The following is a 23,360-nucleotide window of genomic DNA, read 5'->3' as shown; positions in this document are numbered from 1 at the left end:
CGTGAAGGGTCTATGCCCCGAGTTCTTGCCTACCTAGAACCTTAGGTAAAGTAGTACTCGTATGGAGATGACTAACAAGTCACATTAGGGACAGTAGGGAAGGTGCCAGTGGGTTTGTCTACCTCGAATACAGAAGGTACAGGCTTGATTAGAGTGTGAGGCTGCCCTGCGTGCCTGCACAGGCATGACGAGCAGCTCCAAACCAGCCACCGTGGGAATTGGAATTGACAACGACCCGCCCCACCTCCTTCTCCACCTCCTTCCACTTGACCCTTTGCCAAGTGTTTTAGACTGCAGCCTGAAGATTCTCTGCCCATTTCACCCAATCAAAGTCATCAACTTCGCCACTGATGATCCGCTGATGACGGCCGTCGACCTCTTAGCGACCTTGACGTCGTTTGTCCATGGAAAGCTTGGGGATTGGCATCAAGACTGAGGATGGTCCTTTGTGGCCTCTGGGCGTCCCTGGCGCAGACTAGTCCTTCCTTCCAGGTGCCATTGGGCTCTTGGGTTGGACTTGGTGGTGCATTCCAGGAGTAGTAGTGGTGCCCGCCCTTCCCCAAGAACCACCCAAACAAGCCTGTCACGCCTGCGACTCTCTCATCCTTTGACCGAAAGCCGTCATGGAGTGATTGTGAGTAATGCGCGACTTGCGCTGATGGTTGCTACTGTCCATTTGCTGCGCCTCTCACCTCTTCTCTTAAGTTCTTCCACGTCCCTTCCACTCTCTTCTAAGGCGTCCTTTATCCATGTCAGATAATATCAAATATCGTCGTCTTCCCCATCCCACAGCCTCATCGACATTGTTATCCACCAGCGTCATTCAGACTCAGACATTGGTTCTGTAACTCAACGAGTCCTTGAAAGGCCCGCACCCTGCTTGGCACCCAGCGCAATTCCTACCACCTTCACAACCTCATAAAGTCGATCGTCATCCACATCTCTTGTCCCCCTCCACTTTGACATCACCAGTCCCAACTTCGCCTTCTTCTTCGCCATGGCCGGATCGCTTATTGCCAGACAGTACTACCAGACGTAAGCTCAATCTTCCCATTGCCACCCTTTTCTTGGTCCTCTATAATACTCGTGTGCATCCCCCCCCCCTCCGTTGGGGGTTTTATCAGATTCAACGATCCGTCTATCATCTCTCTAGAAGGCCCACCCACTAATCCTCTTCATCATGAACAGATGCTACAATTCTTACGGTCAGCCGTACCGGTGTCGAACGGCATGGAACAGCTGGGGTAGATGGGCCGCCCTCGGCGTCATTTTGGCCGGCGCATTGCTCTTGTTCTTCCTGTGCGCGTAAGTTCATCCCTTCCTGTCTTGGCCTTTTCCTGAGCTGTTTTGATTGTGGTTGCAAGCAAAATCACCACAAGACAACAATTCTACAATTACCAGCATTTTCTAACCTCTTGTCCTCCTACAGATGCTTCAGCTCTCGTCGCAGACGCAAGCACGGTCGCCAGCCATACTACGGTACGGGCTGGGCAGGTCGAACGCCATGGGGTCACGGCCAGGCCCAATATAATCCCAACTACCAACAAACCCAACAGCCGCAACAGGGCTACCAAAATCCTCCCACCTACAACCAAACCCAAAGCACCGGTGGTTATTATGGTCCCGGGGCCAATACCGGCAACAACAACACTGGCGGCGGAGAAGCCATGAACTACTACCAAGGCCGAGGAGGAGACGTTGAGATGCAGACACCCAACAACACATACGGCGGCAGCGGCCCCGGTGGCTTCGAACCTCCTCCAGGACCTCCTCCCAGCAAAATCGCCTAGACATCCACAACCACATACACAAGCAAATAATACCTCCTCCACGCGCACAATTCTCCACACACCCATACACATACACACATACATATCTTTGATGAGCGCCTGTGCAAAGTAACGCCCCTTTTCACAAAGATGCGATACACGAACCGGGTTATGACGGATGGGAGGGGAAGCGTTGGTGGATATATTTTATTGGGGCGGAATTGAATTCGATCCTTTCGCTTGGATTTTCCCCCAAACAATGGCTGGCGTTGAGATGATCGGTTGGTTGGCATTTTGGTCTCTCCCCTACTCCTTTTTGGAGGTTAGAGACAGCTCGCGAGCCTTGTTCAATTGTGGCAAATTATTGCATTGATGCTTTTTTGAGCGCGCTCGACGCTCGGTGCACGTTGTAAGACTGACGGCCCATGGCATGAATGGCATGCATGCATAGGATTTTAATGGTTGTTTTGGACAGCAGGGCAACTCTTGTACAAAATTTCATATATCAAAAGAATTGGCTCTTCCTGGCTTACAAGACATACAATGGCCAATACCTGTTGGGCGAATCGACCCTTTTCTATTTCACAATTCCACACCTCCCGTCCTGCCTATTAACCATGTTTTTCCCGAGGCAGTGGACGAAACGGACATATACCCAATGCTTGACCCATTTCCCGCATATGGCGTGGTGCCCCCTTGATGTGATCCTGTATCCAATCCGTAGCCGGCGGCTGTATCCAATCCGTAGATGGGGGTTGTACCGTCTCGACAAGGTAATCAGCTGCGACATCTGCTGTACTACCACGTGAAAGCAATTTTTCCCTCCTCGCCATGGCGACATCCCAAATCTTTCGCCAATGACATCCAATTTCCGGTGTCCAGAAGAACGTCTGCAGGATCTTCTCTAATGGTTCCCATTGCCGTGCTTCCGGATACAGGTCCAATGCGCGATCCATGACGGTATGTGAGTCAGGGAGAGGCGCGATACGGAGAGCCAATACGCCGGCGACTGACATGCTAGTCCATATTAAAGCATGTTGTTCTTCTGGCGAGCTGGGTTTCGAGTGCTGAGGGAGAATGGTGACGAACTCTCGTAGTATGGGATCGCAGAATAGATTGAGCGGGGCTAGTCGGCGGAATTGATGGAGGAAGGCCACCAGACCGAATGATATGTAGATTTCAAACTGTTGGGGTTTCATCAAACTCATCCGCTGGAGCGCGGATAATAGATTTTGAATGACCATCTGACGTCGAATGTGCTCGTTTCCCGCAGGGTCCATAGGAGAGGTGAGTGGGGATGGGAGTGGGAGTGCTGAGTCGTTCGTTGACCTCGTCTGAAGTGCCCCGTGAATCGATGCAATGATGTTGACCATTTGCTCCGAGACGTCCCTCGTCAAGCAGAATGCTGAAAACCCGGCAGGTAACCTTGCCAAAATGATACAGAAGCCGTCTGAGAATGGCTTTTGGGGGTACGAGAGAGGTCTCATGAGGTCGAGCTCTTCGAAAGTTTCTCCCGCAAACCCCATGGACGAGTATGGTAGATCAGGTGCCTCGCCTGTCACAAAGGACCCGAGCGCCTTGTAGGCGACCAGTCCTGTCTCCACGAATGTCGCCCAGGGGGACGAGAGTTCGGATTCGTCATCCACCGGTCGATTACCACGGACTCGGAGCATTTGGTGTAACCCTTTTGAGTGCATCATGACACCCTCGGTGTTGCCAATGAGATATTCGAGCGTCATCAACAAGACTGCAGTCAACAAGGCAGCATCGTCGGTGCGACGTTTTGATCCGAGTCTGGAGTTGAGTCCCGCCATGGCCTGGCCGCGATGGTGGATAAATGCTTTGTCTTCAAAAGCCGACTGTCCGAGAGAAACAAGGACTGATGCTCGACATACGGCGATAAGAGACTCGAAGAGAACTGCGTGCTGGAACGTAAATGGTAAAAGGAGTGAGAGGTGTGCGTTGTGGTCAGCAGACGAGTTTTCTCCATGGAGGCCATGGCAGATGGTGACGAAATAATCCAGGCTCTGCTCGACGCAACGAGTTCGTTTGATGGGCAAGTTAGTGAAGGGGTCGGCCCTGGTGGCATTGCAGGGCAAAGGCGAGAGTGGTGATGGGATTGAGAGGCGCTGGACGGGCTGTCGCTTGAAACTTACGGGTTCCAAGGATGATGTGCGGTATTTGATCCTGGATTTAGTCAACTTTTCCTGATCTGTGGTATTGCCAGGTGTGACTGGTGGTGTCCAGACCACAAACGGGTCTGCTCCTGACGGTGAAGTCTTTATTTTCGGTTCATACTCTCGCCATCTGATCCGCCTGTAGTTTGTTGAGTGATGACGGCCATTGTCAGGGCCTGTTTTGTCCACGGAGAGTCTTGTTGGTGATAGAGTCGTTGCGACTGCCATTGAAGCGACAAGATATGGGGGTGAAGAGGGGCAGTGTATCGTATGACTGAACTCAATCAATCATGATATCTGAACATTGACGTCGTCTCCTGGTGAGCAAGATTAAGAGGATAGATTCCCGATTCGAGGTCTCAGTTCATTGGGTCGGAAGGAGCAGGAGTGACAGCAAACCTTGGGAAGGGACTATGTCATGTATTGTCAGGCATGACAGTCACGTGGAATCTGGCTTCACGTGACGTGTCAGTACCACTATCAACCCTCCAGTCTACCCGTGAATAGCCATGAGATTCTAGTCTTTTTGCGGCGATCCCACGGGATCGAGAAATCCAACTCGTTGTAGAACACTACAATATTTGGATATCTCATTGGTGGAGGGGCATCATCCGCCCTTGGGCAAGCCGAGATCATCGTGGCAACGGTCCATCGTGGCCGTGGGTCTTTTGGCGAGTAATAGGCACGACATATATATGTAGTAATCCTCATCTAATGCGACATAGTACATAAATATATACAGGGAACCCCGTACACTTAGGTTTCGTCATCTTGTTGGTCGTGGCCGGCATTATCCTCGTCTTCAACATCGCCATATTCTTCTCCAAGCACCTCGTAGTCTCTTGGTGATTGCATATCTTCCAGGTTCGGATCAATCGGGGTCATGCCTGCCACCGAGTTGGTCTTAGATAGCCTCCCTTTGCCGCTACCCCCAGACACAGGCACATTTCCGGAAACAGTTCTGCACAGCGACCGATAGGCGCTCGCCCATTCGAGTTCTTTTCTGCTTGCATGTTTCGGCAAATATCCAGCATCCAAATCCGAAGTGGGCTCCCACACTTCGGGCAGCTGTAAAAACATTGCTAGCGCATGGTGGTCAAGTGGCTCCCCTTCAATAAGAGCGTCGATCTTTGCCTTGACGGCCACCCGAATCTTGGCCATGGTGCCATTGGCATACCACCCAAAGTATCTGGTCTCACACTCGTGGCGGATATAGACATCAGGGATATCTACCAGGGTCTTCAGGTCTGGGTCGACGAGATCACACAACTGCCACGATTTGCCATCCGGTGGGATATTGGATTGGCCGGTAAATATGTGTGACTCGCGATCTGTACTGCGAACCCACGTGCGGCTGTAGTCTTCGCGCGCTTCTTCTTTCGCCTTGTGACGCGGCACCAACTGGATAAGGACGGTTTGGTATTTTCGGTACGACCGATCGGTTCGTGGATCAACCCCCAGTTTGCACAAGGTATCCCTCCAAGGGCCCGACCGTATCGCGAACGTGACATAGGCAATGGCGTGTCGAATGAGCATGGTCGAAAATGAATCCGGAAATTGATTGAGGAGGGCACGGCGAGTCCATAGTGGCCGTTTTTCGAACAGCTCTTCCAGCCTTTGACAGATTTGCTGCAATGCCTTGGGCTGTTGGTCAAGTGGCACACAACGTGGATGTGGCTTGTCAGGCCAGTGCTCATCGCTGTGTTGGCACTGATGAGTGAAAAGACGAAGAGGTGCCTGGTTGTTGCGCAGCGTTTGTTTCCCTGTCAGGGGATCGGCCACAGTCTTGACCGCTGGGTTCTGACGATAGGTGTAGTTGGCTGGTAGACCATGTGTGGACATTATCGGAAGTGGGAATGTTTCGGTGTTGGTCAGCCCATACGTCCTGGGCAATGACCAAGTTTTTAGCAAGCCATAGTCATGAGGCAGCACTTTACTATGAAGATCGTCCATGAACTTAGAGCCTTTGGTCGAGTAGACAAAGTCAGGCATGGTGCGCCATATATGAGATGATTGGATGCCAGCAATGGCTTGGACTTGACATCCATCAGGATTGTCCGCCAGGCTTTGCAACAGATACTCGGCGTTGTGTGGTGGAGGTGGAGACAAAGGCGACGTGTTAAAGAAAGGTTCATCCGAGCCTCGTTTTCTTTTGCGGCCGGTCCGCTTGGGAACTGTCAGCTTGAGCAAGACATTGTTCGTTTGAGTGGTATATGAGACAACGGGGCGACACTGTGGGTCGTCAGGTTGGAATTTGAGTCCGAGTGGTGTATCAGAGGGATCAAAAGAGTCTTGAGGCAGACATTGAGCAAGATCCTCTGCATCTCCCAGCATGCTTATTGCTCTATCGAGATCATGTCGTACAACACAAGGGTGTTCAACCGAAGTCACCTTGGCATCAGACACGGGCAATGTCATCGGTGCCATCCTTTCTGAGGGTGTGCGATGTGCAGTGTGGGTTAAGAAGCGCAGGATCGTGAGGATTGATCAGCCTGGATTTCTGGCTTTCCTGTCGCAATTCTCAGCAGGTAGGTGGCTCCCCTGATGATATTTGTTGGACATTTGGCGCAGATGACTGTTGTTGATGTAATTATTTTAGTGGATTCAAAGGCCTGAATGGTAGGTGATGGGGATAGGGTGACATGATCTATGCCTCTGAAATCTGATCTTAGTATGCAACAGCCTGCTTGTAAAGAGTGAATACTTACGACAAAGATCTTGTCTTGTGTTCTCAGATACTTTATATCTGTTAGTACGTGCCTAAGGTGTGTAGATGTTGAACCCTTTGATGTCGTGTTACAGTCTTTTGCTCCGCACTAGACTCCCCCGCACCTTTCCACTAATCAAAGTCGAGTTCAGCCCCCAAGGGATCAGTTATAATTAATGACTAACCTGGAGACTACTAACCCTTTACAGGCTTTGGCAGTGGCTAGACACGCCTAATGGCCTCGATCCCATTGAGTTGTTGGTTCAAGTGTGACACGCAAGCACTCGTAACTTAATTAGTGGTGGCAGCTACCACCGCTACTTGCTATTTGCTCCTGGCTGCTTGCTAGGTGCTTGTGGTGCTCCTCCAGTTCTACTTAGGTGCTAGGTAATAAGTGTTTAGTTGGATATTAGGTACCTTCTCACTACTAAAGTACTCTTAGGTACCTACCTACCTACTCAGTACCTGACCTACTGGCAATAACTTGTCACACTTGTTCTGCTACATTACTGCACCACAATCCATGATCCACCGACACCGACACCGACACAGACACCAGATTTCATCATCCAACTCCCTGCTACTCCGTACCAACATTACACTACTTCGCTCAACATCAGCTCAACCTCAACTTTGAACTTGATTGAAATTCCACCCTTGCTCCCTCTGCTCTCTCCGAATGTCATAGCCTGTGATTACACCGTCATCTCTCATCCACTACAGCCATCTCAATCCCAGCCTCGATCCATTGCACCAATCTAGGTTCGATCATTCTGCCGTGGAAGCTGTCATTGACTCCCTGACACACAACAGCCTCGAAACCTCCATCCCAATCCTCTCACCACACCCTCTGCCCACCGAGCGCTTCCTGCCACTCAACCACACCACGTCTATTTGACCATGTCGGATTAATTACACCCTCGCTACCTTCTGCATCACGTCCTCGGTCTTGACCCCAAGCCCCCCGAATCCACCTCCTCTATTGCTTCTCAGACTCGTCCTGTCGACGCGGATGTGATAGTCAATCCACCCGCCTCGGTCCTTGTCAATCACAACACCTCTGCATCCATCCGCTTGCAACATTGATGATAGCTTCCTCTTCATCACCCGCAACATGAAAGGTTTCAGAGCACGAGTGGTGCGTACATTCCCTCCCCGCCTCCTCGGAGCCCAATGCCTCCGCACCCTCCCTCGTGACCCTACTCCCTCTACCGCACTTACTTGCCTCAGCTCACTGAACTTGTAGCATGAACAGCTCGCTCGAGCCAAGGATTCCAAAAATTCTTCAAAGAAGAAAGATTCCAATTCTGGCACAGCCTCTCCTCTCTCATCCTCTACAACCTTGGCCGGAGCCGATTCCCGCTCCCCAAGCAACTCCAATGCCGCCACACCTACCTCCTCTACGACCGCTCTCAACGACATTCGAGGCAAAAATACCCCCAATGATACTGGCTCCGTGGGGCCCCAACATGGCGGTTCGTCCAGTACCGTCGCACAGCATTTCATGCAGCAAGGCTCGAGTCATGGCCCCACGTCAACCACCACACCTGGGAGACCTGGAGGGCATATGAACCCAAGTGTCATCATCAGCCCAAGCGCGCCTCATGTCCCTGGACCTGGTGCTACCGAAACCATGCCTGGTGATCTCGCTCCTCCCAAGGCAGGGCAGAAATCCCTTTTGTTCGATCGACTGCAAGCCACACCGAAAGATGTCCCGGAGGGACTTCGCACTCCCAAAAGACAGCATTCCTCACGCTTTGATATTTCAGATCAGCGATCACGCGAGTTGGAAAAGCTGTCCGGTTTCCATGAAGTACCGCCCAATCGAAGACAAGAGCTTTTCATGCAAAAGATCGACCAGTGCAACATCATCTTTGACTTCAACGACCAGACTGCGGACATGAAGTCAAAGGAGATCAAACGCTTGGCCCTGCACGAATTGCTCGACTACGTTGCTAATAACAGATCCGTCATCACGGAGCCCATGTATCCCAAAGTGGTCGAGATGTTCAGCAAGAACCTCTTTCGGCCTGTGCCTCCCCCGGTTAACCCCCAGGGAGAGGCTTTCGATCCCGAGGAAGACGAACCTGTGCTCGAAGTTGCCTGGCCTCATATCCAAGTGGTGTATGAATTCTTCCTTCGGTTCATCGAGAGCCAAGATTTCAACACCAACATCGCCAAGACCTACATCGACCACCATTTCGTCCTGCAGCTGCTTGAGCTGTTTGATTCCGAAGATCCGAGGGAAAGAGACTTTCTTAAGACTACCCTTCACCGTATCTATGGCAAATTCCTGAACCTACGCTCCTACATCCGTCGATCCATCAACAACGTCTTCTTCCAGTTCGTCTACGAGACCGAGAGATTCAACGGCATCGCTGAACTGTTGGAAATTTTGGGGTCCATTATCAATGGTTTCGCACTCCCTCTCAAGGAAGAGCATAAGCTGTTCTTGACCCGTGTCCTCCTTCCCCTTCACAAAGCAAAAAGTTTGAGCATGTATCACCCGCAGCTCGCATATTGTATCGTTCAGTTCCTGGAGAAAGATGCCGCCTTGACCGAGGAGGTATGATTTGCCCACTCGTCTGCTCCGCAACACACCTTCTGACACGATTTAGGTTGTCCTCGGCCTGCTCCGATATTGGCCCAAAACAAACAGTACCAAAGAGGTCATGTTTCTGAATGAAGTGGAAGACATCTTCGAGGTCATGGACCCTCAAGAGTTTGCCAAAGTACAGGAGCCGCTGTTTAACCAGCTCGCCAAATCCGTGGCCAGTCCCCATTTTCAGGTCTCTCCCGCCCAACCTCCAAGTCCGACAGTCCATACTGACGCGAGCCAGGTCGCTGAAAGAGCATTATATTTCTGGAACAACGAGTATTTCTGCAACCTCGTCAGTGACAACGTGGAGACCATCTTGCCCATCATGTTTGCTCCTCTCTATGAAAACTCAAAGGGCCATTGGAACAGGTATGTCTACCGCCTGCCTATACCATTCCCTATCTGACGTGCCTGTAGGACTATCCATGGTATGGTGTACAACGCAATGAAGCTGTTTATGGAGATCAACCCTCAATTATTTGACGAATGCTCCCACGATTATAACGAGTTGCAAAATACCGCTGCCCAACGAGAAAAAGCGCGACAGGCCAAATGGGACAAATTGGCAGAGACAGCAAAGAAGGTCAAGGCTGGAGCCGCTCCGAGCAGCAAACCCGCCTCGATCCGGGAAGAGGCTGAGCCGGACGCGACACAAGACAATCAGGCAAGGCTAGATGCGCTCAAGCTACACGATGAAGCATCCACGACGAAGACGAATTCGGTAAGCATGTTCAGCACATGAGGCGAAGCAGTTAGAATAAGTCCCCGTCCTCCTGATCTCTCCATCCATCGGTTGGCTAAGACATTTCTTATCATTATAGTGACGTGAGGATGATCTTTTTCTGACATGGCTTTCGATTCTCCAGAGACGGCGTGCGGACTCGCAAGGACAGACCCGGCCTCGCCGGTCCAACAGCAGCTCTGACGGCAGAACCAGGAGGTCCCGAGCCCATTCAGGATCAAGTTCTGGCGAACATCGGGTGGTGATGCCACACACCCTGCGACACGGCAATTCTACAGCTCATAGTGGATGATGACACTGTCGGGTCGATATCGGAACCTCTGCAACCTCGGCAATGCCGGTACTGAAGCGAGCGTACGGACTTGGCCTCTGGCAGGCGACGACCTTTGATGATTTAGTGTGTGCTGGACCAAATTGTGGCCAGTATGGATCCAGACGGAAGCGACAGGGTACAAAAGAAGCCACATTGGCCCATTTGGGGGATATTGGTTGACATTAGATCACGAGGAGGGCTAGACAGTCTGCCTCTGTATGAAGACACGAGCGGTGCAGCTGGCACAGCAGCATGATTTAATTTCTGATTTCATCATATCGTTGACCCGCGGATGTTGTAGTGATCAGAGATAACTGCAGTTGCTTGACGAAATGAACCAGTCCGTGAGTACCTCCTACCTCGACAAATACATTTGTATACGAAGTACACATCAAAATCCCGTTTCGTCCTAGCGTGCAAAAAGGACCCCCAGAAAGCAGGCGCACTGATTTGCAGCAATAAACATCGTCTGACCAACATTTCTATGCGACATAGTATTGGACATTAGTGTAATCCCCTTTCAATGTGTCGATCAGCGATGTCATTACAATTCAGCCAAGAAATCACACGAACGGTCCTGCTATTGGCGGAGTGTGGCCTTGAACTAGTACCATTATAGCCTAGTGCAAGTCGACTTCAGCGCGAGGCCTGCCCGCGTTTTTGCGATTCCTCTCTCTATCGCTCTGTCAGTCTCCAACACTCCTGCAAAATTCCCCCAGACTGTCCACTTCGCCCTCCCTCATACCCTGCAACGTGTAACGAAACCACGACGTCCAGGCCCTCACATACTCTAATTACCTTCCTTCGTTTCCTTCTTGCTGCCACGGACAGCGGCGTTGCATTGGGCCTTCTCTATTCTCCTGCATTTGTCGATATTCACCAGACGGTCGACCAACTCATCCCGCACCATATTGCAGCAAGACCATTGTCGCGGTCTGACACTTTGGCACATAATCTCTAAATGACTTGCGCAAGCGCCTGAATTCTATGAAGCCAACCAAGGCTACTGGTGTGCCACCGACTCGGAAGGGTGCTTTGCGCCGTGAGCCATAGTTCCCTCTCCATCACAAAATGACTTCCACCATGGATGCATCCCAAAAGATCGACTTGTATGCCGCGAGGCTCACAGATCCCAAGATCGGTATGTAGTGATTCTCGGCCATAGACTATGTCCATCTCAGCCAACTGACTTATCAACCCCGAACAGATACTCGTGCCAAAGCAAATACAGCCACCGAAGTTAGAGACTCGATCGAAAGCCTCTGCAGTCCTCCTGCTACATACGCCAAGTTTCTCGCCACACTCTGGCCGGTGTTCAAGAAGATCCTCGAAGGCAAGCCTGACTTTTCACCCACCTCCTTCGAGCAGATATTGCGCAACCAGATTCTTGAGATCCTCCATCGACTTCAACATGGCCCTGTCGAGGTCGAGCCTTACGCTTTGGAAATGGTGGATACCTTGCTGGAACTGGTCCGGGTGGAAAACGAAGACAATGCTGTCCTGTGCCTCAAGACTATCATGGACCTAGAGCGCTCACAGGTAAAAGCCACCAGCGGCAGAGTCCAGGACTTTCTTGATCTGATCCAAGAAATGTTCGAAATGATGGACCAGGCTGTCAAGGATACCTTTGATTCACCTACGACCCACCATCAGCAATCCTCTTCTACCCCAAACCCAGCGGGAGGTAGTCTTCAGTCTCCTCGGCCTGGCTCACCCGGCACGACGGTCTCGGATCCTGGAAGTGAGAAGAAGGAGCATGTACCTCTCGCAAAGGGCATGCAGTCTTTCAAGGTCCTCTCAGAATGCCCCATCATTGTTGTTTCCATCTTCCAGGCTCACCGTGCTTCGGTCCCTGCTAATGTCAAAAAGTTTGTGCCATCAATCAAAGGCATCCTGCTCTTGCAGGCCAAGGCACAAGAGAGGGCCCATGAGGAAGCCGAGGCCAACGGCACCATTTTCACCGGTGTCAGTAAGGATATTAAGAATCGAGCGGCTTTCGGCGATTTCATCACTGCTCAGGTCAAAACTATGAGTTTTCTGGCCTACTTGCTCCGCGTGTACGCCAACCAGCTTACAGACTTTTTGCCCACATTACCGGTTGTGGTGGTGCGCTTGCTCAAAGATTGCCCGCGGGAGAAGTCCGGGGCTAGGAAAGAGCTTCTGGTGGCCATTCGTCACATCATCAATTTCAACTACCGCAGAATCTTCCTCAATAAGATTGACGAACTGTTGAACGAAAAAATTCTAATCGGCGATGGTTTGACCGTCTATGAGACGATGCGCCCGTTGGCATACAGCATGCTTGCGGACTTGATTCACCATGTCCGGGACTCGCTAGATCGAGATCAGATCCGACGTACCATCGAAGTCTACACCAAAAATCTGCATGATACCTTTCCGGGCACCAGTTTTCAAACAATGAGCGCCAAGCTACTATTGAATATGGCCGAAAGCATTACCAAGCTTGAGAACAAGCAAGATGCTCGATACTTTTTGATCATGATTCTCGACGCAATCGGTGACAAATTTGCTGCCATGAACTACCAGTACAAGAATGCTGTTAAGCTCAGCAGGCAATACGCGGAAAAGTCCAAAGAAAACCACGTCGAGACCTACATGGACGATGAAGATCAGGTTCTGGACTGGGATGAGGTCGATATCTTCACTGCGACTCCCATCAAGACCTCGAGTCCCCGGGAACGCGGTGCTGATCCGGTTTTTGACAACAAGTTCTTGTTCAAGAACCTTGTGAATGGACTTAAGAATATGTTCTTCCAAATCAAAGCCTGCAACCCCCAAGGTCTCACCATTGACCCGGCCAACGTCCCCATGAATTGGGCCGAAGTGTCCTATGGCTACAACGCTGAGGAAACGCGGGTGATTACGAAGCTCTTCCATGAGGGTGCGCGTGTCTTCCGCTACTATAGCGCAGAGGCTCCACCCACCGATGTTCAATACACATCACCCGTCGATTTCATGGCTAGTCACTCAATGGCTCAGATGACCAGAGAGGAGAAGGAGCTGTTGGAAGCCTTTGGTACCGTCTTCCACTGTATTGATCCAGCGACTTTCCATGAGGTGTTCCAGGCAGAAATTCCACATCTCCATGAGCTGATGTTCGAGCACACTGCACTTCTACACCTTCCTCAATTCTTTCTAGCAAGTGAAGCCACCTCTCCGGCATTTGCTGGTATGGTTTTACATTATCTCATGGGGAAGCTTCCAGAGGTCGGCACTTCTGATATTGTCAAGTCCTCCATTCTCCTCAGGATGTTCAAGCTCTCTTTCATGGCCGTTACGCTCTTCTCTGCACACAATGAACAAGTCCTCCTGCCGCACATCACCAAGATAATCACTCAGTGTGTGCAATTGTCGGTGACTGCGGAAAAGCCGATCCATTACTTCATCCTCCTCCGATCACTTTTCAGGAGCATCGGAGGTGGCCGCTTCGAGTTGCTGTACAAGGAAATTCTGCCTCTTCTGGAGATGCTCTTGGAGACGTTCAACCACTTACTTCAAGGAGCTCGAGACCCGCATGATCGGGACCTATACGTCGAACTAACTCTGACCGTCCCCGCGAGACTCAGCCACCTTCTCCCTCATCTCAATCATCTGATGAAGCCTCTCGTGGTAGCTCTTCGTGCCGGTCCTGATTTGGTCGGCCAAGGACTTCGAACCTTGGAGCTGTGTGTCGACAACCTCACCGCCGATTACCTCGATCCCATCATGGCCCCTATCATGGACGAACTGATGACTGCTCTTTTTGAACACCTCAAACCCCAGCCTTACCAGCATTTCCATTCTCACACTACCATGAGGATCCTTGGCAAGCTCGGTGGCAGAAATCGCAAATATCTTAACCATCCACATCTGCTCTCCTTCCGGCAATACACGGACGACGCGCCCAGTTTTGACATTAGACTAATTGAGTCGAACCGTGATAGAGCTTTCCCCATGGACACAGCCGTGGACCTAGCCATCCGGAAGCTATCTGAAGTAACAAAGGCTTCAGCCACCAAATCCCTGGACGCGTACTACAAGCAACAGTCATTCAAGCTGATCAGCAATCAAGTGAGACTATTCATCGGATCCGACCACTTGCCAGACAATTTTGCTGCATTGATACGACTCCAAGCAAACGACCTTGTTGCTCGCCGCTTTGCAACATACACGGAAATGTTGGCGGAGAGTGATACCAGCAAGCCCGTCCAAAAGCGCAGGGATCAAGAAGACAATCTGAAGAAGCTGATGAAAGCAGTATTTACTGCTACGACGATTCCTGACCTGAAGACTCAAGCCGATGCCTTCATCCTGAGCATTTCTCGCCATTTTACCATTGTTGAACTTGGCCAAGCACTTTGTGATGCTGCGAGGAAGACAAAGGAATTCGACGTCAACTCTGGGGAGGGGGCTGTGTATCTCAACTCTCGCATTTTGGCAGACGTGATCTCTGACTGCCTCGCATCAGACAATATCACGGTCCGAGAGTCTGCCGAAGCATCAATGGTTGCTGTGGTAGAGACTGCTCGGACGATCTTCGGGAGTGACAGTAAGGCTGCCACACTACCCTTCTTCAGCTACCTCACTCAGACATTCTGCTATCGATGCCGCGAGGTTGAGTGGTTTACCAAAGCGGGCGCGACCCTTGGCATCAAGCTCCTTGTCACCGAACTTGGCTTGGGCAACGGCTTTGTACAGAGCAAGCAGCTCGAACTCATCAAAGCTCTCCTCTATGTCATCAAAGACACGCCGCAAGAAGTCCCTGCAAGTACGCGAATCACTGCACAAGAGACCCTCGAACACATTTTAAAGATTGGTTTGGCAGGCAGCTCAAAGGAGTCCATCACCAATGAGAAGAGTCCACTTTTCATGCTCTGTGCCACGTTCTGCGTTGAGTTGTCACATATGAATAAAAATGCTCGACAGACAGCACAGAAGGCATTTTCCATGATGGCTGAAATCGTTGGACTTGAGATTCATGAAATCCTCGAGCCTGTAAAAGATCGTTTGTTGCAGCCCATCTTCAACAAGCCATTGAGAGCCCTTCCATTCCTGTCGCAGACCGGCTTTATCGACGCCATCACTTATTGTTTGGGCCTTGGACACGATTTTGTCCCTCTGAATGACCAGCTGAACCGGTTGATGATGGAATCACTCGCTCTGGCCGATGCTGAAGCTGAAATTCTTCATCCAAAACCCGACGAATTCAACAATGCTCAACTAATTGTAAATCTCAGAGTTTCTTGTTTGAAATTGCTTTCCCTGGCAATGAGTCTTCCCGAGTTCGCAGCCGGAACACAGAGCACCAACAACAACTCCACTCGAGCACGAATCATTACAGTCTTCTTCAAATTACTCTATTCCAAGTCCCCAGAGATAATTGACGCAGCCAACGCCGGGCTAAAAGACGTTCTTGTCCAGACCGCGAAATTGCCAAAAGACTTGCTTCAGAATGGTCTTCGCCCAATTCTCATGAATCTGCAAGATTCAAAACGACTGACAGTCGCCGGTCTGGAAGGGCTTGCGCGTTTGCTCACCTTACTCACAAATTACTTCAAGGTCGAGATAGGTGCCCGACTTCTGGAGCACATGAGAGTGATTGCAGACGATGCTCTGCTTCAAAAGGTGTCGTTTGGCCTTATTGAACAGAATGCGCAGATGAAGATTGTTACCGCTATATTCAACATTTTTCACCTTCTTCCACCGGCTGCAACCAGTTTCATGGCTGATCTAGTGAATGGTGTACTTGACTTGGAGTCAAAGCTAAGGCGAACAGTTGCGAGTCCTTTCCGCCATCCCCTCGCTCTGTATTTGGACAAATATCCCAAAGAGACATGGGCCTTTTTCCAACCTCTGATGCAGGAGGAGAAATATGGTCGCTTCTTTGGTCAGATCCTTGCATCAGACCACAGTAATGCCATTCGAGAGGTTGTGATGGGTGATATCGAGACTCTTATCAAGGTTGCATTCGAAGTCGAGGAGGAGCCCGCAAAGCAGATTGCCGCCATCAACGGCATTTACGTCGTTCACTCGATCTGCAAGTCCGACTCTGCCAAAGTCTGGTTGCGTGGTCAAGAGACGCTGAGATCAAAGATCTTATCCACTGGCCGGGAGCTGGAAGGACAGCTTCGCCAGGATACCTTGCAACAGCCCCAGCGACTCCGAGCCGAGCAAGCTGGCGATCAAGTCATCGATATTGTGACCCAGTATCTGTCGGAGTCACTTGACGATACCACTTTCATGATGGAGATATTTTCTTGTGCTTCTCAGGGCAAGATCAAACCCTCGTTACAACTGACAAAGTACCTCTATGGCTCCGTCATCACGGACAAGTCACTCGAACGTCGATTCAACATTGTTGAGAAGTGTCTAGATCTCTATTCTCGCAAGAACGAGCCCCAGAAACTCAAGACCTTCTTGCTACACAGTGTGGTCAATCCAATCCTCGCCCAGAATGTCCAGAATACTCGTCGAGAAGACAACGAGGCCGGAAACCTTGCCGATAGCAAATTATTCAACTTGCTGCTTGAGAAGCTATGGAAGTCTGCTGCATCTCTCGAGTCGAGTGACGAATCGTCGCAGCCAGGCATTGACCACTCTCGAATGGAAGCCCTCCAATTGTCCGCCTTCATTTTGAAATATCACAAGGATGCTGTTTCAGAAGATCGTAAGGAGATTATAAAGTATTCTTGGGGGCACATCAAATTAGAGGACGTGATCAACAAATATGCTGCTTACGTTCTCATCTGCTACTTCATCAGATCCTATGAAACACCACCCAAGATAGCGGTACAGATATACAATCAGCTTCTCAAAGCACACCAAAACGAAGGCAAGGTGCTGGTGTCGCAGGCCCTTGAGGTTCTTGCACCAGTGTTGCCAATTCGAATGGGCAGCCCTAACAATACGCCTGGCGATAAACGATCCCCACATTGGGCTCGTCTCCCGCGCAAAATCTTGAATGAAGAGACGGGGAATCTGCAGCAAGTTCAGAGTATCTTCAACTTCATTGTGCGGCAGCCCGATCTCTTTTACGATTCTCGAGAGTTCTTCGTTCCTACCATTGTCCAGATGCTTCAAAAGATCGCGCCACCTCCCAACCCATCAAACGAAAGCAAGAAGCTGGCCCTTGCTCTCATATCACTCATTCAGCAGTGGGAGAGCAAACGCGTATCTGCCTCCTCTCCGACACAATCTGCCGCAGAGCTGACGCCGTCCAAAAAACGAGATTCTCAAGGGAATGCAAAGCTCCCCCCTCCACAAACCAAGGAACGCGTCGAATACCTCATTCCTTTGGAACACCGTACATTGGTCATCAAATACATGATCAACTTCATAACTGGATTGGCAGAGCGCCACCCTGTACCTGCTGCCGAACTCAAGGTCAAGGCTATGCAGAAAGCTCAGATACAGGCATTGCCCAACGATATGTGCAAGAAGGCCGTGCAGCTGCTTCGAGACTTACTTGCACCTAACATGTGGTCGGATGTTGATGTTGGGCTTTACGAAAAGCTCCTCGAACCGATCTTGGCGGGTGAAAAGGCCGACAAAGCTGACGAAAAGCAACTTACTTGCATGATCAATGCACTTCAGGTCCTCCGAATCTTAATTAATACAAAGTCGGATGAATGGATCTTGACCAACATGGAAAGAGTACAGAAGCTCCTGGAGAAGCCCCTCAAGATGGAGGATCCAGAGATTCAGGATTGTCTGCATCTCGTGACTGACAACAATAAACATCCGCCACTAGTGCGAAGAATTCTGGAGGCAATTCCAAACCAGCAGGCTGAGGACGAAGATGGAATGGACGTGGATTCTTCGCCGTCTGACTTCCCAACAACATACTCAAAGATCATGATAGGCGAAGCGTTATCCTCTTCCAACTTTACCTCGGCGATCAACAATCTTTGGACATTGTCATTGGTCCGCCCAGCTGATGTTGATGACCATATCGCCGGAGCCATGAAAGCCTTGCAAGGTAAGCTCGCCAAAGAGCATATCCACGCCTATGCTATTCCACCCGGCCCCCCACCTCAAGGCTGGCGGCTGGGCGAGCCCTTGATGGATCCCTACGAATTCGCACTTGGTGTTGATTTGATCAAGAAGACTATTGACATTCTTGCATTGCGAATGGGCGAGCTCAATGACCAGCGGAGACCTTTCCTCAGCGTTCTAGCTTCGCTCGTGGAGAAGTCTTTCAATGTCGAGATGTGCAACAAGGTTCTTGATATGGTCGAGCAGTGGGTCTTCAATTCCAACGAGCCTTGGCCGACTCTTAAGGAGAAGACCGCGGTGCTGCATAAAATGCTCATTTTCGAGAAGTGGCAAAATCAAACCCTCCTCGACCGTTTCCTGGAGCTCGTGATCAAGATATATGAAGATCCTACAGTGACAAGAACCGAACTCACGGTGCGTTTGGAGCATGCATTCTTGATAGGAACAAGAGCAAAGGATGTGGAAATGCGCAATCGTTTTATGAGCATCTTCAATCGTGCTCTGTCGAAGACTGCGAGCTATCGACTGAACTATGTCTTGACGTTGCAAAATTGGGATACCCTCGCGGACTCCTTTTGGCTGAAGCAAGCATCTCACCTGATTATGGACTCAGTAGAGATGTCTTTGCCCGCTCGGCTGCATGCAGAAGACCTCCGGCTCTGCCCAGTTTCTCAACTGTTTAAAGCATCACTTGTCAGTCCGGAGCAGCAAAAGGACGATCTTATCATCGAAGACGGCCTCGAAAGTCTGATCACCGCCGAGCGCCGTTTTAATCAAGAAATGCAAGAGGTCAAGGTCCGAGATCTTCTTGAGCCAATCATTCAACTCCAGCACGCGGATGATAATGTCGCCTACGACGTTTGGATCAAGCTTTTCCCCCTGTGCTGGTCCGCTCTCAACAGAGATGAACGTCTGGACCTTGAGAAAGGCATGGTGACTTTGCTTGCCAGAGAATATCATCAAAGACAACTTAACGCGAGGCCCAACGTCGTCCAGGCATTGCTTGAAGGCGTTGTCAGAGCACGACCGAGATTCAAAGTTCCGCCTCACGTTATGAAGTTCTTGAGCAAGACCTACGATGCATGGTATACCGCACTTATTTCTCTAGAGGAATCCACCATTGATCCGCTCATCGACACTCCTGCAGTAAGAGAGAGCAATTTGGACGCCCTCGTCGAGGTATATGCCGGCCTCCAGGAGGACGACCTGTTTTACGGAACTTGGCGCCGACGCTGTAAGTTTATGGAAACCAATGCAGCACTGTCCTACGAACAACATGGAATTTGGGACAAGGCACAACAATTGTGGGAGTCTGCACAAGTCAAGGCAAGAACAGGTGTTGTCCCATTTTCCCAAGGGGAATACTACTTATGGGAAGACCATTGGATGATTTGTGCACAGAAAGTACAACAGTGGGATATTCTCGGCGAATTTGCCAAACACGAGAACTTCAGCGATCTTCTCCTCGAATCCGCATGGAGAAATTACGAGGCTTGGTCCGGAGACGACAATCGCAATCAATTGGATGGCATGATCAAATCCGTCTCGGACGCTCCAACCCCAAGACGGACGTTTTTCCAGGCCTTCATGGCGCTCTTGCGATACAATTCGAAACAAATGTCTCGAGCAGAATTCCAACATGTCTGCGATGAGGCTATTCAGTTGTCCATCCGAAAGTGGCACCAGCTTCCTAAGCGCATCACCAACGCCCACATTCCGATCTTGCAGAATTTCCAACAACTGGTTGAGTTACACGATGCCAGCATCATCTGCGACAGTTTGATGGGTACGAATGACCGCAACCTAGATACCAAATCTCAGGAGGTGAAGATGATGTTGCAGGCGTGGCGAGATCGACTCCCAAATATTTGGGACGATGTCAACGCGTGGCAAGATCTTGTCACCTGGCGCCAACACGTCTTCCAGCTTGTCAACTCTACATACCTGCCCCTTCTCCCTCAAGGTGGTAATAACGTCGGCAACAATTCTTACGCGTTCCGTGGCTATCATGAAACGGCATGGATAATTAACAAGTTTGCTCATGTCGCTCGCAAGCACCAGATGCCAGATGTCTGTATCACGCAACTAGGAAAGATCTACACACTTCCAAATATCGAGATCCAGGAAGCGTTTTTGAAGTTGAGAGAACAGGCGAAATGCCACTACCAGAACAAATCGGAACTCAACAACGGCCTGGACGTGATCAACAATACGAACCTCAACTATTTCGGTGCGCAGCAGAAGGCCGAGTTTTACACCTTGAAAGGCATGTTCCTCGCCAAACTTCAACATGCAGAGGAAGCCAACGAGGCTTTTGGCGTCGCTCTCTACTATGACTTGAGACTACCTAAGGCTTGGGCAGAGTGGGGACAATACTCGGACCGTAAGTTCAAGGAGGACCCCTCAAACATCGAGGCGGCGAGCAATGCAGTCAGTTGCTACCTCGAAGCTGCCGGATTGTACAAGAGCGCAAAATCGAGGAAGATGCTCAGCCGAGTTCTCTGGCTCCTGAGTCTCGACAATGAAGAAGGCCATATCGCCAAGGCCTTTGAAGATTTCAAAGGTGAAACACCTGTCTGGTATTGGACTACGTTCGTGCCTCAATTGCTGGGCAGTCTTGAACATAAAGAGGCACAGCTAGCCAAGTCTGTGCTCGTGAAGATCGCAAAGGCATTCCCTCAATCATTGTTCTACCATCTCCGGGCCACTCGAGAAGAGTTTTTATCCAAAAAGAAACAGTCTGAGAACCAAAAGCGTGCACAGCAGGCCAAGCAAGAGAAATCAGAAGGAGGGTCACGACCAGGAACGGCCAACGGAGAGGCGGGCGCCAATGCCAATGCCAATGCCAATGGCAGTGCTTCGCCCAAGCCAAAACAAGAGGCTAATGGCGAAGCTTCGACGAACGGTGCTGAGGCCGAGAAGAAACAGGAACCTCGAAAGCCTTGGGATCATACGGATGAGATCATGGCTGGACTGAAGACGGCTTTCCCACTCCTTGCGCTCTCGATGGAGACCATGACAGATCAATTGTCCAAACATTTCAAATGTCCGCCAGACGAAGATGCCCATCGTCTCATTGTGGCTTTGCTAAACGATGGACTGGCATACATCAGCCGGGCCCCGGGCACATATGCTGAGGGTGCGAAGTTGCCGCCGAGTACTGAAGCCAACATTGCGCGATTTGTGACGTCGGTCCTTCCGGCACACATCCGCAAGTCGTTTGAAGCCGACTTCGTGCAGACGCGGCCGACGATGTACGAGTACATTCACAAGCTGAGGAGATGGCGGGACAAGTTTGAACAGAAGCTCGACCATAAACAACAGTGGAATCCCCTTGAGTCATACAGCCATCACTTGAGCGAGTTCAAATTCTTGAAGTTTGATGACTCGGTCGAAGTTCCTGGACAATACCAGCAACACAAAGATAAGAACACTGACTTTGTCCGGATTGAACGTTTCATGCCAACAGTTGAAGTTGTTCGAGGAAATAGCATCTGTCATCGACGACTCACAATTCGGGGCCACGATGGGTCACTCCATCCATTTGCCGTTCAGCACCCGACGGGCGGCAAGGTACGGCGCGAGGAGCGGATCGTTCAGCTGTTCCGGATCTTCAATCAAACCCTGGCGAAACGCAAGGAATCTCGTCGGCGGAATTTGTACTTTCACTTGCCCATCTTTGTGCCGATAGCACCCTACATTCGACTGGTGCAAGATGATGCTTCGTACGTCACGTTCCAAACCATTTACGAGGACTTTGTCCGAAAGGCACCAGGAATGTCGAGAGATGATCCAATGATGTTTGTCTTGAGCAAGTCTCGAACAATTGCCGACCAGCAAAAGACCAGCCCACGCACGGCGGAGCAGCTGGCGGTGCTCAAGACAGAAATTTTCAACACGATCCAGGAGCGGTGGGTTCCCAATACTATCCTCCTCAAATACTTCCAAGCCGTCTACCCGAACTTTGCGGACTTTTGGCTTTTCCGTCGCCAATTCTCGTATCAGTACGCGGCTACCACTTTCATGACATATGTGATGCACATCTCTGCTCGCTACCCGAGCAAGTTTGCCATCTCCCGATCAACTGGGGACATTTGGGCGAGCGATCTGTTGCCCAACCTCAACTCGGCTCGGGCATACTTCTTCAACCCAGAAGCGGTGCCTTTCCGACTGAGTCCCAACGTGCAAACATTGATGGGCCCACTGGCGGTGGAAGGGATATTCACAGCAAGTCTGATGGCGATTGCAAGATGCATTGCGGAACAAGATCAAGGATATGAAATGGAACAGCAGCTGTCGATCTTTGTGCGTGATGAAATGTACAATTGGGCGGGAGGACGATCACAGAGCGGCAGTGAGAAGATGGAGGGACAGCATCTTCGGGAATTGGTTGGGCAGAATGCCGATTTCGTGGTACGGCGAGCGCTTGCATTGGCCAAGACTCAAGGCACAGTTGGTGGTGGTGGGGAGAATGGAGGATTGAATGGAGTGCTTCCAGCATGCCAGAATGTGGTGGACTTGGTGAGTCGGGCTACAGACCCGATGAAACTGAGTGCGATGGACCCATTGTGGATGGCTTGGTTGTAACCAAGAGCAATGCGGATAGGATTTCACGGTTTAGGGTTGAAAATCAGGATTCAGGATTCAGGATCCAGGACGACATCGAACAAAGGCGTTGGCAAAGTACAGGTACAGGTACAGGTACTGGCACTGGCACAGGCAGGCATTCTGTCAGCGACTTGAGAGCTTGATGGTGTTCAGGGCTATCATGGGAATGCAATTGTTTGATTATGATGAGCCAGCCTCTTGGAAGAAGAGCTGATGGAGGAGACTGTATGTGTATATTCACTGGACAAGGCGCGATCATCAGTGTATTTTAGCTTGAGCCAGAAATGATGATTATATGCGAGATTGAGATTGAGATTGGATGAATGTACACATGCTAGACATTGAATACTAATCATTCTCCTCGTGACCCTTTTTCTGTTGCGATGAAAGCGAATACGGATTAATAATAGATTGAAGCGCGTATAATAGAAGAAGCCCCTGGAGGGAGTT

General features: G+C 50.5%; 5 protein-coding genes across 9 annotated transcripts; 3 read left to right on the top strand and 2 right to left on the bottom strand.

The window, feature by feature from the left end:
• Nucleotides 1-625: 625 nt before the first annotated feature.
• On the top strand, nt 626-2,364 carry PV10_04149. 2 transcript variants are annotated; one of them, XM_016368674.1, is made up of 3 exons: nt 626-1,035; nt 1,189-1,305; nt 1,430-2,364. In XM_016368674.1, exons 1-3 carry the CDS (start codon nt 998-1,000, stop codon nt 1,788-1,790), a joined length of 516 nt encoding a protein of 171 aa, XP_016224462.1. In that variant the 5' UTR covers nt 626-997; the 3' UTR covers nt 1,791-2,364. The 2 variants fall into 2 exon arrangements, with proteins under 2 accessions (XP_016224462.1, XP_016224463.1); XM_016368675.1 differs by having other exon boundaries at nt 626-1,305.
• Nucleotides 2,241-4,309, bottom strand: PV10_04148 (uncharacterized protein). The gene has a single exon (XM_016368673.1). It carries the CDS (start codon nt 4,172-4,174, stop codon nt 2,381-2,383), a length of 1,794 nt encoding a protein of 597 aa, XP_016224461.1. The 5' UTR covers nt 4,175-4,309; the 3' UTR covers nt 2,241-2,380.
• Nucleotides 4,310-4,697: 388 nt separating this feature from the next.
• On the bottom strand, nt 4,698-6,535 carry PV10_04147 (uncharacterized protein). Its single transcript, XM_016368672.1, has one exon. The coding sequence runs from the start codon at nt 6,371-6,373 to the stop codon at nt 4,703-4,705; it is 1,671 nt and encodes a 556-aa protein (XP_016224460.1). The 5' UTR covers nt 6,374-6,535; the 3' UTR covers nt 4,698-4,702.
• Nucleotides 6,536-7,110: 575 nt separating this feature from the next.
• On the top strand, nt 7,111-10,672 carry PV10_04146. Of its 4 annotated transcripts, XM_016368671.1 has the most exons (7): nt 7,111-7,415; nt 7,467-7,791; nt 7,900-9,219; nt 9,272-9,442; nt 9,494-9,621; nt 9,670-9,973; nt 10,074-10,672. In XM_016368671.1, the coding sequence occupies exons 2-7, from the start codon at nt 7,768-7,770 to the stop codon at nt 10,074-10,076; spliced, it is 1,950 nt and encodes a 649-aa protein (XP_016224459.1). In that variant the 5' UTR covers nt 7,111-7,415; nt 7,467-7,767; the 3' UTR covers nt 10,077-10,672. The 4 variants fall into 4 exon arrangements, with proteins under 4 accessions (XP_016224459.1, XP_016224458.1, XP_016224456.1 ...); XM_016368670.1 differs by having other exon boundaries at nt 9,670-10,672; XM_016368668.1 differs by having other exon boundaries at nt 9,272-9,621; nt 9,670-10,672.
• A 322-nt stretch (nt 10,673-10,994) lies between these two features.
• Nucleotides 10,995-23,277, top strand: PV10_04145 (uncharacterized protein). Its single transcript, XM_016368667.1, has 2 exons — nt 10,995-11,448; nt 11,515-23,277. Exons 1-2 carry the CDS (start codon nt 11,379-11,381, stop codon nt 22,887-22,889), a joined length of 11,445 nt encoding a protein of 3,814 aa, XP_016224455.1. The 5' UTR covers nt 10,995-11,378; the 3' UTR covers nt 22,890-23,277.
• The last annotated feature ends 83 nt before the right edge of the window (nt 23,278-23,360 follow it).

This window comes from Exophiala mesophila, assembly GCF_000836275.1.
Source record: "Exophiala mesophila strain CBS 40295 unplaced genomic scaffold supercont1.3, whole genome shotgun sequence".
Taxonomy (NCBI): domain Eukaryota; kingdom Fungi; phylum Ascomycota; class Eurotiomycetes; order Chaetothyriales; family Herpotrichiellaceae; genus Exophiala; species Exophiala mesophila.
Note: the sequence above shows the minus strand (reverse complement) of the source record. Positions and strands in the feature narration are given on the sequence as shown.